This window comes from Lithobates pipiens, unplaced genomic scaffold (assembly GCF_037356315.1).
Source record: "Lithobates pipiens isolate NorthernLeopardFrog02 unplaced genomic scaffold, aLitPip1_a1.2 Scaffold_22, whole genome shotgun sequence".
Classification (NCBI taxonomy): domain Eukaryota; kingdom Metazoa; phylum Chordata; class Amphibia; order Anura; family Ranidae; genus Lithobates; species Lithobates pipiens.
This window is the reverse complement of record NW_027507784.1, coordinates 1,588,510-1,605,361: the sequence shown is the minus strand read 5'-3', so window position 1 is coordinate 1,605,361 and position 16,852 is coordinate 1,588,510. Positions and strand designations below refer to the sequence as shown.

The following is a 16,852-nucleotide window of genomic DNA, read 5'->3' as shown; positions in this document are numbered from 1 at the left end:
AGGGACAATGGGGGGCAGGAGGGATGTGGACAAGAGGGGACAATGGGGGACAGGGAGGATGGACGAGAGGGACAATGGGGGACAGGGAGGATGGGGGACAGGGAGGATGGGACGAGAGGGGACAATGGGGGACAGGGAAGGATGGGACGAGAGGGGACAATGGGGGACAGGGAAGATGGGACGAGAGGGGACAATGGGGGACAGGGAGGATGGGACGAGAGGGGACAATGGGGGACAGGGAAGATGGGACGAGAGGGGACAATGGGGGACAGGGAGGATGGGACGAGAGGGGACAATGGGGGACAGGGAGGATGGGACGAGAGGGGACAATGGGGGACAGGGAGGATGGGACGAGAGGGGACAATGGGGGACAGGGAGGATGGGACGAGAGGGGACAATGAGGGGCAGGGAGGATGGGACGAGAGGGGAGAATGGGGGACAGGGAGGATGGGACGAGAGGGGACAATGGGGGACAGGGAGGATGGGACGAGAGGGGACAATGGGGGACAGGGAGGATGGGAAGAGAGGGGACAATGGGGGGCAGGGAGGATGGGACGAGAGGGGACAATGAGGGGCAGGGAGGATGGGACGAGAGGGGACAATGGGGGACAGGGAGGATGGGACGAGAGGGGACAATGGGGGACAGGGAGGACAGGGAGGATGGGACGAGAGGGGACAATGGGGGACAGGGAGGATGGGACGAGAGGGGACAATGGGGGGCAGGGAGGATGGGACGAGAGGGGACAATGAGGGGCAGGGAGGATGGGACGAGAGGGAACAATGGGGACAGGGAAGATGGGATGAGAGGGGGCAATAGGGGACAGGGAGGATGGGACAAGAGACAAATCAACAAATCATAGAATGGGATAAGAGGGGACAGTAAAGACAGGACAAGAGGAGATAGATAGAAAAAAAGTGGGAGCTGATAGAAAGATGGTACAAGAGGGGACAGTGGGAATGGGACAAGAGGGGATAGATAGAACAGAAACAAGTGGAGGCAGATAGAAAGAGGGAACAGACCGGATGAGACAAGAGGGGACAGTGAATAGGAAGGGTAGGACAGGACAAGATGAGACAGATAGGAATGGACGAGAGGGAATATATGGAATTGGACAAATAGGCTGGTGCAAGAGGGGACATGCATGGAACAGCGAGGATAGGACAAGAGGAGATGGTAAGGACAGGACAGGGCAAGATTAGATGGACAGAGGGATAGGAGAGGATGGGATAGTTAGAAGGATGGTGGAAGTTGGGTCAGACGGAGAGATGGGAGTAGATGAGACCAAAAGAAGGACTGGGCGGGATGGGACATATAGAAGGACTGGGCGGGATGGGACATATAGAAGGACTGGGCGGGATGGGACGTATAGAAGGACTGGGCGGGATGGGACGTATAGAAGGACTGGGCGGGATGGGACGTATAGAAGGACTGGGCGGGATGGGACATATAGAAGGACTGGGCGGGATGGGACGTATAGAAGGACTGGCGGGATGGGACGTATAGAAGGACTGGGCGGGATGGGACGTATAGAAGGACTGGGCGGGATGGGACATATAGAAGGACTGGGCGGGATGGGACATATAGAAGGACTGGGCGGGATGGGACATATAGAAGGACTGGGCGGGATGGGACATATAGAAGGACTGGCGGGATGGGACATATAGAAGGACTGGGCGGGATGGGACATATAGAAGGACTGGGCGGGATGAGATATATAGAAGGACTGGGCGGGATGGGACATATAGAAGGACTGGGCGGGATGGGACATATAGAAGGACTGGGCGGGATGAGATATATAGAAGGACTGGGCGGGATGGGACATATAGAAGGGACTGGGCGGGATGGGATATATAGAAGGACTGGGCGGGATGGGACATATAGAAGGACTGGGCGGGGTGGGACATATAGAAGGACTGGGCGGGATGGGATATATAGAAGGGACTGGGCGGGATGAGGTATATAGAAGGACTGGGCGGGATGGGACATATAGAAGGACTGGCAGGATGGGATATATAGAAGGACTGGGCGGGATGGGACATATAGAAGGACTGGGCGGGATGGGACATATAGAAGGACTGGGCAGGATGGGACATATAGAAGGCTGGGCAGGATGGGACATATAGAAGGGACTGGGCAGGATGGGACATATAGAAGGACTGGGCGGATGGGACATATAGAAGGACTGGACGGGATGGGATATATAGAAGGACTGGGCGGGATGGGATATATAGAAGGACTGGGCGGGATGGGACATATAGAAGGACTGGGCGGGATGGGTACATATAGAAGGACTGGGCAGGATGGGACATATAGAAGGGCTGGGCAGGATGGGACATATAGAAGGACTGGGCAGGATGGGACATATAGAAGGACTGGGCGGGATGGGACATATAGAAGGACTGGGCGGGATGGTACATATAGAAGGACTGTGCGGGATGGGACATATAGAAGGACTGGGCGGGATGGTACATATAGAAGGACTGGACGGGATGGGATATATAGAAGGACTGGGCGGGATGGGAATATAGAAGGACTGGGGCAGGATGGGAGATATAGAAGGACTGGGCGGGGATGGGATATATAGAAGGACTGGGCGGGATGGATATATAGAAGGACTGGGCGGGATGTGACATATAGAAGGACTGGGCTGGATGGGACATATAGAAGTGACTGGGGGGATGGGCGGGATGGGACATATAGAAGGACTGGGCGGGATGGGGATATATAGAAGGACTGGGCGGGATGGGACATATAGAAGGACTGGGCGGATGGGACATATAGAAGGGCTGGGCAGGATGGGACATATAGAAGGGCTGGGCAGGATGGGACATATAGAAGGACTGGGCAGGATGGGACATATAGAAGGACTGGGCGGGATGGGACATATAGAAGGACTGGGCGGGATGGGATATATAGAAGGACTGGGCGGGATGGGATATAGAGAAGGACTGGGCGGGATGGGATATATAGAAGGACTGGGCGGATGGGATATATAGAAGGACTGGGCAGGATGGGACATATAGAAGGACTGGGCAGGATGGGACATATAGAAGGACTGGGCGGGATGGGACATATAGAAGGACTGGGCGGGATGGGACATATAGAAGGACTGGGCGGGATGGATATATAGAAGGACTGGCGGGATGGGATATATAGAAGGACTGGGCGGGATGGGACATATAGAAGGACTGGGCGGGATGGGACATATAGAAGGACTGGGCGGGATGGGACATATAGAAGGACTGGGCGGGATGGGACATATAGAAGGACTGGGCGGGATGGGACATATAGAAGGACTGGGCGGGATGGGACATATAGAAGGACTGGGCGGGATGGGACATATAGAAGGACTGGGCGGGATGGGACATATAGAAGGACTGGGCGGGATGGGACATATAGAAGGACTGGGCGGGATGGACATATAGAAGGACTGGGCAGGGTGGGACATATAGAAGGACTGGTAATGGAGGACATAGAGAGATAAAAGACCAGGACTAGGTGGTATAAACACCAAGGCTCGGACACGTAGGAGAGAGTCAGAGGGGAACGAATGTGACTGATATTAGTAGTAAAGAAGAATAAAAAAGGTAACAGAAGGAAATGAGCAATGAGGAGAAGAGGGGGAGATGATGCCGGGAGATGAAACCAGAATAGAGACCGGAGAGCTGGAAAACAAGGACTAGGCAGAATTGGGAAGGAAGGCCTCGGGGGGAATGTGGGGATTAGAAGGGATGGATGAAAGGGGAATGAACATTGAGGAGAACTTTTGGTTCCGGGAGGCAGAGCGAGGAACCAGAATCTTTACCTTCCAGGGGGTTCTGTGGGACTGACTGACCATTAAACGAGGTCTGACCCGCTCCGGCTGAGGAAGAAGGTGGAGAAAAACCATTAGAACCACATCCTGTCACATGGCTGACATCATGTCGAGGAGGAATTTGGGAATTACTCAGAAATGATATATTTTGGAGAACAGTTCCAGGTAATGATGGCCGGGACAACATCGGGGGATGGAGCATTTGAGGGATTCCTCTGACTGTGATGTTCAGTATTATTCTAGTTTCTGAGAAGGGGGTAAATCTCACCGTATTTTGAGCTTGCGGCATCAGGATACCCGGCCTGGGCACCGTATGGAGATTTGGCCCCTGCCGATGAAGGTAGAAAGTTCACTTATTAGTCTACAAAAAGGCCAGTAATCCATGATTAGGTCGGTTTGAACATCCCATGTGCTTACAACCCCTGGGAGGTCCTGTTGCATGAACCGTTCACTAGGTCCTGTTGCATGAACAAACCCCCAACTCTTATAGAAAACCATGGAAAACCGGTGGGGTTTGTGTTTCTGGTTGCACGTCAAATGCTGGCTAGAGCTCCGGAGACAAATGTACCTTCATTTTTCTGAGGGTCAGTAAAGGCAAATGTGGGCCATGGTACATGAGAAGCTCACTTCCATCCTTCAAGATTCCTAAAAGTTTGGGCCCCCTGGGCGTCCTATAATGCTGATGGACTGAACTTTGCTGGCGGCAGGCATGTACTGGCCATAGGGACTATAGGGAGTTTCCCGGTGGGCCGATGGCTCAGTGGGCCGGTTTCAGTGACAGCCAGTGGCATCACTGGGGTGGGGGGGGGACTTTTGGAGCTATAGCCCTGAATCTGGGGCCCATAGCCCTGAGTCAGTCCAGGAGTCCCCAATCACAGGGTCCCAGCCCACTACCTGCCCTCTTTCTGGTGACCCTGATGTAAGGAGGGGCTCTCTGGGGACCCTGATGTAAGCCGGAGGCTCTCTGGGGAACCTGATGTAAGAGAGAGGCTCTCTGTGGACCCGGATGTAAGGGGGGGCTCTGCGGGGACCCCGGATGTAAGGCGGATGATCTCTGGGGACTCTGATGTAAGGGGGGCTCTCTGGGGATCCTGATGTAAGGGGAAGGCTATATGGGGACCCTGATTTAAGGGGAGGCTCTCTGGGGACCCTGATGTAAGTGGGGGGCTCTCTGGGGACTCAGATGTAAGGAGGGGCTCTATGGGGACCCTGATGTAAGGGGGGGCTCTCTAGGGGCTTTTTTGCCCAATTGCGTACAGTTTATATACTGTTTTTTGCGTGTTTGCAAAATTAAAGTGGGCCGGTCTGGATGAAGTCCAGGGCCAAATTTTTGTCCCAGTCCAGCCCTGGCTGGCGGTCTGATGTGTCTCATCATTGCCCCTTACGTATCCCAACCACCGCCCCATGTGGATTCCTTCCTTCCCCTCCCTCCTCTTCTTGCCCATCCCAGGCAAATGCCCCCCAATCCTTTTTCTCCCTTCCCCAAATCTTTTCTACTCTCTCTTCTACATTACCTGCTTCTTCCTTCTCCCTCCAGTACTTCTTCGTGAAGTGTTCATCCCTTCCCCTCCAATACTGTAGAGGTGCCCATGATAGCTAACACAGAGCCATGTGTACCATGTTCTTGTATTATGGTGGACCCCCTTTGACTGTACAGATTGCACCCCTGTACCCCCTGATGTTCCTTGAGCCTTACTGTATTTTCTTGTACTGTCCTAAAAACATCTAAAAACCCAATAAACGTCTACCACCCAGCTATCCGACACAATGGTGGTAAAATGTTTTCCTTACCTGTTTTTGCAGATTTAGGGTCGTATCCTAGGGCATCGGGCTGTGCCCTGTATGGGAGCTGACCGTACGCACCTAGAGAGCAGACCGAGAGCATCAGCAACTCCTCAAAGAGGAAACACAAGTAGTAAGACTAAAGGTGGCCACACATGGGGAAACCAGCCTACGACAACCAAATACAATACCCACCAAGACCTTCTACCGGAAACCAGCCTACGACAACCAAATACAATACCCACCAAGACCTTCTACAGGAAACCAGCCTACGACAACCAAATACAATACCCACCAAGAACTTCTACGGGAAACCAGCCTACGACAACCAAATACAATACCCACCAAGACCTTCTACGGGAAACCAGCCTACGACAACCAAATACAATACCCACCAAGACCTTCTACGGGAAACCAGCCTACGACAACCAAATACAATACCCACCAAGACCTTCTACGGGAAACCAGCCTACGACAACCAATACAATACCCACCAAGACCTTCTACGGGAAACCAGCCTACGACAACCAAATACAATACCCACCAAGACCTTCTACGGGAAAACCAGCCTACGACAACCAAATACAATACCCACCAAGACCTTCTACGGGAAAACCAGCCTACGACAACCAAATACAATACCCACCAAGACCTTCTACGGGAAACCAGCCTACGACAACCAAATACAATACCCACCAAGACCTTCTACGGGAAACCAGCCTACGACAACCAAATACAATACCCACCAAGACCTTCTACGGGAACCTTGAAATTATTTCCGTTATCGGTGGTAAGTTGTCCATTTACTTGTTTTTGTGATTAAACTATGGTTGAAGAAAGTTGATGTAGCACCCTCTAAGTTAGGGGTTTAGGATGTTAGGTAAGTTTAGTTTCGCTCCTCTGTGGCCAGTGGAGCGATTGGCGGTTGCTTTAGCCTGCTCAGTGTCTCACAGGCTGCTGGTCTGATTATCTCCCCCTGCATTCTAGAAAAGTCTGGATTCACAGTGTGAGGAAAGATAGAAGGGCAGTCTGAATATTTATGGGGACAAAGCCAATCCCTGGGGAGGTGTGCCCAGTAGGTGTCTGGAGGGTCCATAAATAATCTGTAGCCTGGTGCAGGAATTGAATTGGTCCTGGGTCCCATCCTGCTGAAGAGCCCAGCCTAAGAGGGACCCTGCCCCCGGGGACTGTCTGTTGGAACGTTGCCAGAGGGTCATCAAGGTCCAAGCTGCAGCACAGCTGCGGGGGGGGGGGGGGGGGGGCTATTTCTAAGCCTGGTCTAGGACTTCGGTTTGCTGAATTCGGTGAAATGGAAGTTGGAGGAGAGTATGCAGCTGTCTTGCGGGGTTGTGAGTTTGTCTCTCCTTCACTGAAGAGTACCTGGTGGACATCGGAAAGGAGGCGACCAATGATCCTGTGATGTTGTGAGTACTGACTGAAAGCTTTAGTGACTGCGTACCGTTCTTTACTCTTAAAAGGGCCCTAGTCCCCATTCAGTCAGCAGGGAACTTTGTAGGAACTTAATCTCCTCTCTACCCTCCACTGGCTTTGTGACACAGAGACAGATCAGTGGGAAGCAGGGGCGGACTGACCATTCGGCCACTCGGGCACTGCCCGAGGGGGCCCGGGCCACTAGGGGGCCCCATCAGGGTTGCCAGCCTCAGTAAAACCAGGGACAGTATGTAAAAATCTGTGTTTTTTGTTACATCTTTCTCTGAAATGCCCCTTACCGACATCCTTTTGGTCTAAATATCCTGAGATTATAGTTACCCCAACTCTCCAGTGCCTTCTCAGCCAATAGAAACATGTCTGTGTGTATACTGTGTGTACATGTAGGTGTATACTATGTGATTGTATACTGTGTGTGTGTGTGTGTATACTGTGTGGCCTCATAATCTCTGATTGCCTGGGGGCCCCATAATCTCCTATTGCCCGGGGGCCCTATAATCTCCTATTGCCCTGGGGGCCCCAAAATCTCCTATTGCCCGGGGGCCGCAAAATCTCCTATTGCCCGGGGACCCCATAATCTCTGATTGCCCGGGGGGCCCCATAATCTCCTATTGCCTGGGGGCCCCATAATCTCTGATTGCCCAGGGGCCCCACGAGTTGTCAGTCCGCCCCTGGTGGTAAGGAGAAGTGTCCTCTAGTTACTCATAGTTTCTTTCGGGGAATCCCGTGCTCCCCTCACCCCTTCTAAATTTAAACTGCAATACAAAGCATAAAAGACATTCCTTAGACTGTTATTGAGCCAGAGAGAGAGAGAAAATGCTGTGTGCCTGGCTGCTACTGTGGCCTATTAGGGGGTGCACCGAATTAAAATTGCCCCATGTGTTTCCAGTATATGGTGGAGGACAAGCAAAGAGGAGACAGAAGGAGGAATGAGAGGATGAGACCGAGGAGGAGAAGGGGAAAGTGAGAGAGAGAGAGGGATAGCAAGGGAGAGCGCAGAAAGTTAGAGAGGAAGAGACAGCGATGGAGAGACAGAAAGACAAGTGAGGAAAGAGACTCACCCAGCTTGGCGTTCTCTCCGACAGGACCTTGGTACGCACTGAGTGGAGATTTTACCCCCCCTACAAGAGAAGACACATTTCTATATGTGAACAGTGAAATGCCAAAGATACGACAATGCCTTGCTCAAGCTTTTAGTCCCAGAGGAACCCTTGAAATAAATTTCGGGTCTCAGGGAACCCCTGATAAAACAAATTCATGTTAGTTCAGCTGAGAGAAAATCCCCCCTGCATTGGAGATCAGAGGTAGGAGAGCCCCCTCCCCCAGACAGTTATAAAGACCATTGGTGTCCTGCATTCCATAGCAGAGATGAGCCAACACCTGGTAATTCCTCAGATAAAAAGCCTTTATTGGCTACAGATAAGTCACATCACGAGTAACGCGTTTCGTTTTGTGGTATGAGGAAGGCTGTTACAGCCGAAACATGTAATGCCGCGTACACACGAGCGGAATGTCCGACAGAAATAGTCAGACGGGAGCTTTTCATCGGATATTCCGATCGTGTGTGGGGGGGCCTCATCTTTAATTTTTTCTTTTTTTTTCAAAAATTCTGACGGACCCAGAAATAGAACATGTTCTAAATCTTTCCGACTGAACCGATTCCTATCAGCAAATCCGCTCGTCTGTACGCTGTTCTGACGGACCAAAAACGACGCATGCTCCGAAGCAAGTACGATACGGAAGCTATTGGCCAGGGGTGTAACTATAGGCCCTGTGATGCAGGGGGCCCATGCAGCCCCCTCTACATATGGCCGGCAGCAGCACAGGCAGCTAGGGGTACCAGTGCACCATGCACACGGGTGGTGGAGGGTGACTAGCAGAGCTCCATGCTGGACTATCGCACTGGCTGCTCTTTAGTTGTGCATTCCCCGCATGACCTGTGTCCTCGGCCGGCTCCTCAGAGTACCCCTCTCCTGCTCCATGCATTGCCGCTCAGTCCGATGTCCGTTCTCCCCAGCCAGAGTCCCCCCCCCCCCCCCCCGAGTCCGGCCCACACTGCACTGCATACTTCTCCCGGGTAAACAAACTTTAAGCACACAGATGCAGTGCAGCCCTATGAGAGCCCCCCGGAGGACACTGCAGGCTTGTCTGCCAGCCCCCCCTCCCCCGTCATACACAGATGATGAAAGGTCTTTCTGGGAGATATGCTGATCGCCCGTCCAGCACACTGGATGGAGCCCAGGCCAACATGGATGAGTGCGCGCCCTACAGCTTGGTCATGGTGAGTGAGAGGACCCCATCCCCCACACACCATTACATACCCCCTCCATCTCCCCCTGGGGACAGGGACCCCTTCTCACCTGGGGGCAGTAACTTCATCTGCCCTGGAGAAAAGGGCCTCATCTCTTCTAGGGACGGGGACCCCATCCTGCCTAGGGACAGTCCCCCCAATGGGGCACCTAAAAATAAATAATAAAAAATAATAAAAAAAACTACTGATGCCAGTGGTGGAACTACAGGGCTGACAAAGGTCATACCTGTGACCACGCCATGGAGTTCCACCGCCGGACTCGGAGGGAAGGGCCCTGGCTGGGGTTCAGGGGGGCCCTTCATGGTTTCTTGCATCGGAGCCCTGAAGGTTCTAGTTACGCCACTGATATTGGCTATTGGCTATTGGCTATTGAACTTCCTTTTTCTAGTCCCGTCCTATGTGTTGTACGTCACCGCGTTCTTGACGATCGGACTTTGGTGTGATCGTGTGTACGCAAGACAGTTTCAGCGGAACTCCGTCGGAAAAACCTTCCGATGGGAAAACCGGTGGTGTCTACAGGGCATTAGAGTACTTGTGATGTGACTTATATGTAGACAATAAAGATTTTTCATCTGCTGGATTTACCAGGTGCTGCCTGATCCCTTCTATGAAATTTCTGTTGAAGTGTGGGAACACCTAGACCCCTTGGGCCACCGGCCTTCAGCCATGAGGGACTGAACGGGCGATTGAGCTTGGGTATCATTTAACTCATTGGTGTCAATCATGCAGGATCCTTGGCCCCGGAACTATGTGACACCATCAAATTGGAGGTCAGTCAGGCCACAACTCAAGGAACCCATCGCAAACTCTGGAGACCCTTTTCAGTTTCACAGAAGAACTTACCATTGGAATACGGCTGCTGGTATAAACCTGGAGATAAAAACAGGGAGAGAAAACAAATAATTGATGGAAAATTGGTGGTCCGAGATCAGCAGGATCAGAAATGGGGAAGATATGGGATCACAAATGGTGGAGATGACCAGCAGAGGAATCAGACTGGGAGCCAAAAGGATCTGTTTTGCCGTGTACACACGACCGGACTTTTTGACAGCAAAGGTCCGACGGAGCGAGTCCGTCGGACAATTCGATGGTGTGTGTGGGGCTCCATCGGACCTTTGCTTGCCAAAATCCAGCGGACTTTAGAATTAGAACATGTTTTAAATTTTTCCACCGGAACTCCGCCGGACCGAGAAATCCACTCGTGTGTGTGCTAGTCCGACGGGCAAAAACCGAGGCCGGGGCAGCTATTGGCTACTGGCTATGAACTTCCTTATTCTAGTCCGGTCGTACGTCATCACGTTAGAATCCGACGGACTTTGGTGTGATTGTGTGTGGCCAAGTCCGTTCATTCGGAAAGTCCGTCAGAACTCTGCCGGGAAGACCATCGGAAAGACCGTCGGACCTAGTCCCTCGAATATTCCGGTCGTGTGTACGCGGCATTTGGCTTCCAGGACCAAAATGGAAGTGCCAAACATCCGGATGTTATTGGATTTGGTGTTTGATCTGAAAATATGAAATGTCTGTAGACAAGGATTTGTGATGATGTCATTACCCCGACCTCACCTCCTTCAGGCTCTGGGTTATATTGGTTTCCCTCTCTTTCTTTCTATTACACACGGTTTGGCCGGCATTGTCCTCCACTCCCAGGACTGTCTGACAATATCTTAATAGTGATCTCAGGTTTTATGATACAAGAAGAACCAATAGTTGGGTCTCCACACACATGCTGGGAAATCTTTGGAAACTGGCCATGAAAAAGTCTTAGCCCCTGTACACACGGGTCAGACATTCTGCCAACCAAATCCGTCGGATTTTGTCTGTCGAATTTTGCCTGTCGGATCTTGTCCGAAACTGTTGCATACACACGGTCTGACTAAGTTGTCAAAAAATCCGATCTTTCAGAACGTGATGACGTCATTTCGTTACGATGGGACTATGTTCAGGCTAGTAGCCAATAGCTTTGATGTAGGAATTTGATCCGAGCATGCGTGGCACTTGGTCCGATCGGAATTCTCTACACATGATCGGAGTATGTCCGACCGGTCCAGTTGGTCGGGAAATATGTCCAACATGTTGGAAAATTTGGTCCGACGGAATCAGTCCGATGCAGACCACACACAGTCGGATTATCCGACGACACGGTCCGATAGGACACATTCCATTGGATTCTCCGACCGTGTGTACAAGGGCTTAGGAGGACTAAGGGAACACGCTCAAAGCAGAAAAACATAGTCTGGTACCTGCTTTAGATGGCTTTGCTCCGATACCTACAAGACATAAGAAGACACGTCACATATCTACCTATTACACCCACCATGCATTATGTTCTGTGGTGACCGTTTAGCAATACATATGTTTTCCTAGAAAAGGTCATGAAATCGGAGACAGCGGAAGGGAGGGGAGATTAGGAGCCATATGGTTGGTTTCTGCATAGAAGTAATGTCATATTATCATCCAGGTTTCTACAACTTCTTATTTAAAGTATGGTGGAGATATAGTGACCTTCTGTGGTCATTCTACATACTATCTATGGATGTCCTCCTCCAGTCATAACCCCCATCAGGTGACACTTTGTGGTCATTTCTCAAAGAACGTTACCTATGGATGTCCTCCCCAAGTCATAACCCCCACCAGGTGACACTTTGTGGTCATTCTTTATAGAATATTACCTATGGATGTCCTCCTCCAGTCATAACCCCCATCAGGCGACACTTTGTGGTCATTCTTTATAGAATATTATCTATGGATGTCCTCCTCCAGTCATAACCCCCATCAGGTGACACTTTGTGGTCATTCTTTATAGAATATTACCTATGGATGTCCTCCTCAAGTCATAACCCCCACCAGGTGACACTTTGTGGTCATTCTTTATAGTATCTATGGATGTCCTCCTCTAGTCATAACCCCCATCAGGTGACACTTTCTAGTCATTCTCTATAGAATATTACCTATGAATGTCCTCCTCTAGTCATAACCCCCACCAGGTGACACTTTGTGGTCATTCTTTATAGTATCTATGGATGTCCTCCTCCAGTCATAACCCCCATCAGGTGACACTTTGTGGTCATTCTTTATAGAATATTACCTATGGATGTCCTCCTCAAGTCATAACCCCCACCAGGTGACACTTTGTGGTAATTTCTCAAAGAACGTTACCTATGGATGTTCTCCTCAAGTCATAACCCCCATCAGCTGACACTTTCTGGTCATTCTTTATAGAATATTACCTATAGATGTCCTCCTCTAGTCATAACCCCCATCAGCTGACACTTTCTGGTCATTCTTTATAGAATATTACCTATGGATGTCCTCCTCCAGTCATAACCCCCATCAGCTGACACTTTCTGGTCATTCTTTATAGTATCTATGGATGTCCTCCTCTAGTCATACACCCCACAGGTGACACAGTGATACTTTGTGGTCATTACATTATCTATGGATGTCCTCCTCCGGTTATATACTCCACCATTGGACACTTTGGCCATTCCTGATATAAAACATTATCTATGGATGTCCTGCAGCCATGTATCCCACGGGGGGACACAGTGACACTGAACGTGGTGTTGGCTATTACTGTGACACAACCATATGGATATATAATGTATATATGTGAGCGGAGATTGTTCAGATGGAGGATGTGATGGATACCTTGTTGGAAGACGTTGCTGGGGTAGCCGGAGGCTGTGGAGGAAAGAGATTGACGTGTGAGTTAGGTGAGTATAAGGACATATTGTGCCTTGAAAAAGTATTCATACCCCTTGAAATTCCCCACATTTTGTTACAACCAAAAAACATAAATGTATTTTATTGGGATTTTATGTGATGGACCAACACAAAGTGTCACATAATTGTGAAGTGGAAGGAAAATGATAAATGATACAAATAAATATGTGAAAAGTGTGGGGGGGGGAGGGGCATTTGTATTCTGCCCCCTTTACTCTGATACCCCCTATCTAAAATCTACTGGAACCAATTGCCTTCAGAAGTCACCTAATTAGTAAATAGAGTCCATCTGTGTGTCATTTTCGTCTGTCGGACTAGTATACAGGCAAACAGATTTTTCGACCGGACTTGAGTCCTTTGAAAAGATTTGAAACATGTTTTTTTTTTTTAGGTCTGTCAGACTTTTGGGGGAAAAAAAGTCCGCTGGAGCCCACACACAATCGAATTGTCCGACGTATTTTCCGGTCCACTGGACCTAGTCTGCCGGAAAGTCCGATCGTGTGTACGCGGCATTAGAAGAAAACCTGTTAGAGTCGGCAGAAGACTTGAGACCGGGGCGGAGGTTCCCCTTCCAGCAGGACAACGACCCGAAAACATCCAGCCAGAGCTACAATGGAATGGTTTACATCAAAGCATATTCATGTGTTAGAATGGCCCAGTCACAGTCCAGACCTAAATCCCATTGAGAATCTGTGGCCAGACTTGAAAATTGCTGATCACAGACGCTCTCCATCCAATCTGACAGAGCTTGAGAGATTTTACAAAGAAGAAGAATGGGCAGAAATGTCCTCTCTAGATGGGCAAAGCTGGTAGAGACACCCCCAAAAAGACTTGTAGAGAAAGGGGGTTCTACAAAGTATTGACTCCGGGGGGCGCCATACAAATGCCCCTCCCCCCACACTTTTCACATATTTATTTGTATCATTTATCATTTTCCTTCCACTTCACAATTGTGTTGGTCCATCACATAAAATCCCAAATAAAATACATTTACGTTTTTTGGTTGTAACAAAATGTGGGGAATTTCAAGGGGTATGAATACTTTTTCAAGGCGCTGTAGAGGACAAGGTGGGTGGACCTAGAGGACAAGGTGGACTTACCAACTTTGGAAGGTTTTCCAATTCCACCTGCAAAAAAATAAAGACATTGTGGCAATTACCCATACAACAATTCCTGGCCTTCTTGAGGCCCATCTCCCACCCCGATCCCGAGGTCTCCTACATGCCTAACAAGTAGGGATTGTTAGAACTATCAATGTGGTCATCGTTGGTTAATCTTCTGCAATGCTGTACGAGGGGAGAAGACACGCGGCACAACCATTACTCTAAAGCCTGAGCTCCAGCCTATCATTGGTCTCCAGTTTTGGGTGGAGAAGGTTCAGTAGCTCTGTCTGAAGGGAAACTTCTCAAAGGGGCCACCGATAAAGACCTGGCAGAGGTCCTCTCCTCACCTTTCCACCCAAACTTACTAAAATGGTCATATTTGGTCTTTAGCATATATCAGTGATGGGGAACCTTGGCACCCCAGATGTTTTGGAACTACATTTCCCATGATGCTCATCTACACTGCAGAGTGCATGAGCATCATGGGAAATGTAGTTCCAAAACATCTGGGGTGCCAAGGTTCCCCATCACTGGCATATATGGTGCCATCATCTCCCATGGTTCCGTACAAAGTGAGTTCACGACATTCTTACTACATAAGATATGTATAGAACACCAACATTTTCTGTGTTGCGGTACAAAGTGAGGGCGTGGAGGGGCTATAAAAATACTTTTACCACATTATTTTAGTTGTGCAGCACCAACATCTTCAGCAATGCGGCACAAAGCGAGGACAACAGTCCCTATAAAACACACAGATACTGTACATGGAAGATGGGAAACGATAAGCCACAAGAGCTTGCAATCCAATACCTTGGTAGAGTGCAGCACCGTTTCCGTATCCTGTAATATAAATGAGAAATCTTACTTAGCACCAATCAGGATCCACCATATACAGGAATACTGTACATACAGTATCTCACAAAAGTAAGTACACCCCTCGGTCACATGGGTGTAAATCTTTTCTTCTCTCTTTTCATGTGACAACACTGAAGAAATGACACTTGTCTACAATGTAAAGTAGTGAGTGTACAGCTTGTATAACAGTGTAAATTTCCTGTCCCCTCAAAATAACTCAACACACAGCCATTAATGTCTAAACCGCTGGCAGCAAAAGTCAGGACACCCCTAAGTGAAAATCTCCAAATTGGGCCCAAAGTGTGAATATTTTGTGTGGCCGCCATTATTTTCCAGCACTGCCTTCACCCTCTTGGGCATGGAGGTCAGCAGAGCTTCACAGGTCACCACTGGAGTCCTCTTCCCCTCCCCCATGATGACATCACAGAGCTGGTGGATGTTGGAGACCTTGCGCTCCTCCACCTTCCATTTGAGGATCCCCCACAGATGACCAATAGGGTTTAGGTCTGGAGACATGCTTGGTCAGTCCATCACCTTTACCCTCAGCTTCTTTAGCAAGGCAGTGGTGGTGTTGGAGGTGTGTTTGGGGTGGTTATCATGTTGGAATACTGCCCTGCGGCCCAGTCTCTGAAGGGAGGGGATCATGCTCTGCTTCAGTATGTCACAGTACATGTTGGCATTCATGGTCCCCTCAATGATCTGTAGCCCCCCCCAGTGCCGACAGCACTCATGCAGCCCCAGACCATGACACCCCCACCACCATGCCTGACTGTAGACAAGACACACTTGTCTTTGTCCTCCTCACCTGGTTGCCCCCACACACGCCTGACACCATCTGACACCAAATACCTTTATCTTGGTCTCATCAGACCACAGGACATGGTTCCAGTAATCCATCTCCTTAGTCTGCTTGTCTTCAGAAAACTGTTTGTGGTCTTTCTTGTGCATCATCTTTAGAAGAGGCTTCCTTATGGGACGACAGCCATGCAGACCAATTTGATGCAGTGTGCAGCGTATGGTCTGAGCACTGACAGGCTGACCCCCCCCCCCCCCCACCCCTATAACCTCTGCAGCAATGCTGGCAGCACTCATACGTCTATTTCCCAAAGACAACCTCTGGATATGACGCTGATCACGTGACCTCAACTTCTTTGGTGGACCATGGCGAGGCCTGTTCTGAGGGGAACCTGTCCTGTTATACCGCTGTATGGTCTTGGCCACCGTGCTGCAGATCAGTTTCAGGGTCTTGGCAATCTTCTTATAGCCTAGACCATCTTTATGTAGAGCAACAATTTTTATCTTCAGATCCTCAGAGAGTTCTTTGCCATGAGGTGCCATGTTGTACTTCCAGTGACCAGTATGACAGAGTGAGAGCGATAACACCAAATTAACACACCTGCTCCCCATTCACACCTGAGACCTTGTAACAGTAATGAGTCACATGACACCGGGGGAGGGAAAATGACTAATTGGTCCCAATTTGGACACCAGAACCTTCATCTCATACAGGGTGAGTGGCCATAATCCATCTCTATACACAGGACACGTGTAGATGGTGTGAAGATCACATGTCACATAAATGGTCACCACTTACCTGCTTTGGATGGTTTCCCTCCTATACCTGAAACACAAAGACATCCAATCAGCACATTGTCCTAAAGTGTCCCCGGAGAGACGCAATGGACCCCGCCCAGCCTATATTATCGCATTATCCCCTGTGGCCATCAGAGAAGGCTTAGTACACACCATATTGTATGTTTTCCATGGTAGAAACCACAGAGAGTCTCCAAACGTTTTAATCAAAGTGCCAG

General features: G+C 49.8%; 1 protein-coding gene across 3 annotated transcripts in view; it reads right to left on the bottom strand.

The window, feature by feature from the left end:
- Window positions 1–3,708: 3,708 nt before the first annotated feature.
- The window catches only part of GREP1 (glycine rich extracellular protein 1), a 36,378-nt gene continuing 23,234 nt past the window's right edge, over window positions 3,709–16,852 (bottom strand). The window contains exons 18-27 of one of the 3 annotated variants that reach the window (XM_077494054.1): window positions 16,636–16,662; window positions 14,997–15,026; window positions 14,181–14,207; window positions 13,006–13,038; window positions 11,598–11,624; window positions 10,201–10,227; window positions 8,108–8,167; window positions 5,607–5,678; window positions 4,084–4,143; window positions 3,709–3,863 (exon numbers count right to left, since the gene is read on the bottom strand). In XM_077494054.1, the coding sequence (XP_077350180.1) occupies window positions 3,724–3,863; window positions 4,084–4,143; window positions 5,607–5,678; window positions 8,108–8,167; window positions 10,201–10,227; window positions 11,598–11,624; window positions 13,006–13,038; window positions 14,181–14,207; window positions 14,997–15,026; window positions 16,636–16,662 (503 nt within the window). In that variant the 3' untranslated portion in view covers window positions 3,709–3,723. The remainder of the gene's footprint in view (window positions 3,864–4,083; window positions 4,144–5,606; window positions 5,679–8,107; window positions 8,168–10,200; window positions 10,228–11,597; window positions 11,625–13,005; window positions 13,039–14,180; window positions 14,208–14,996; window positions 15,027–16,635; window positions 16,663–16,852) is intronic. The other 2 variants (XM_077494055.1, XM_077494056.1) reach the window with 2 other exon arrangements.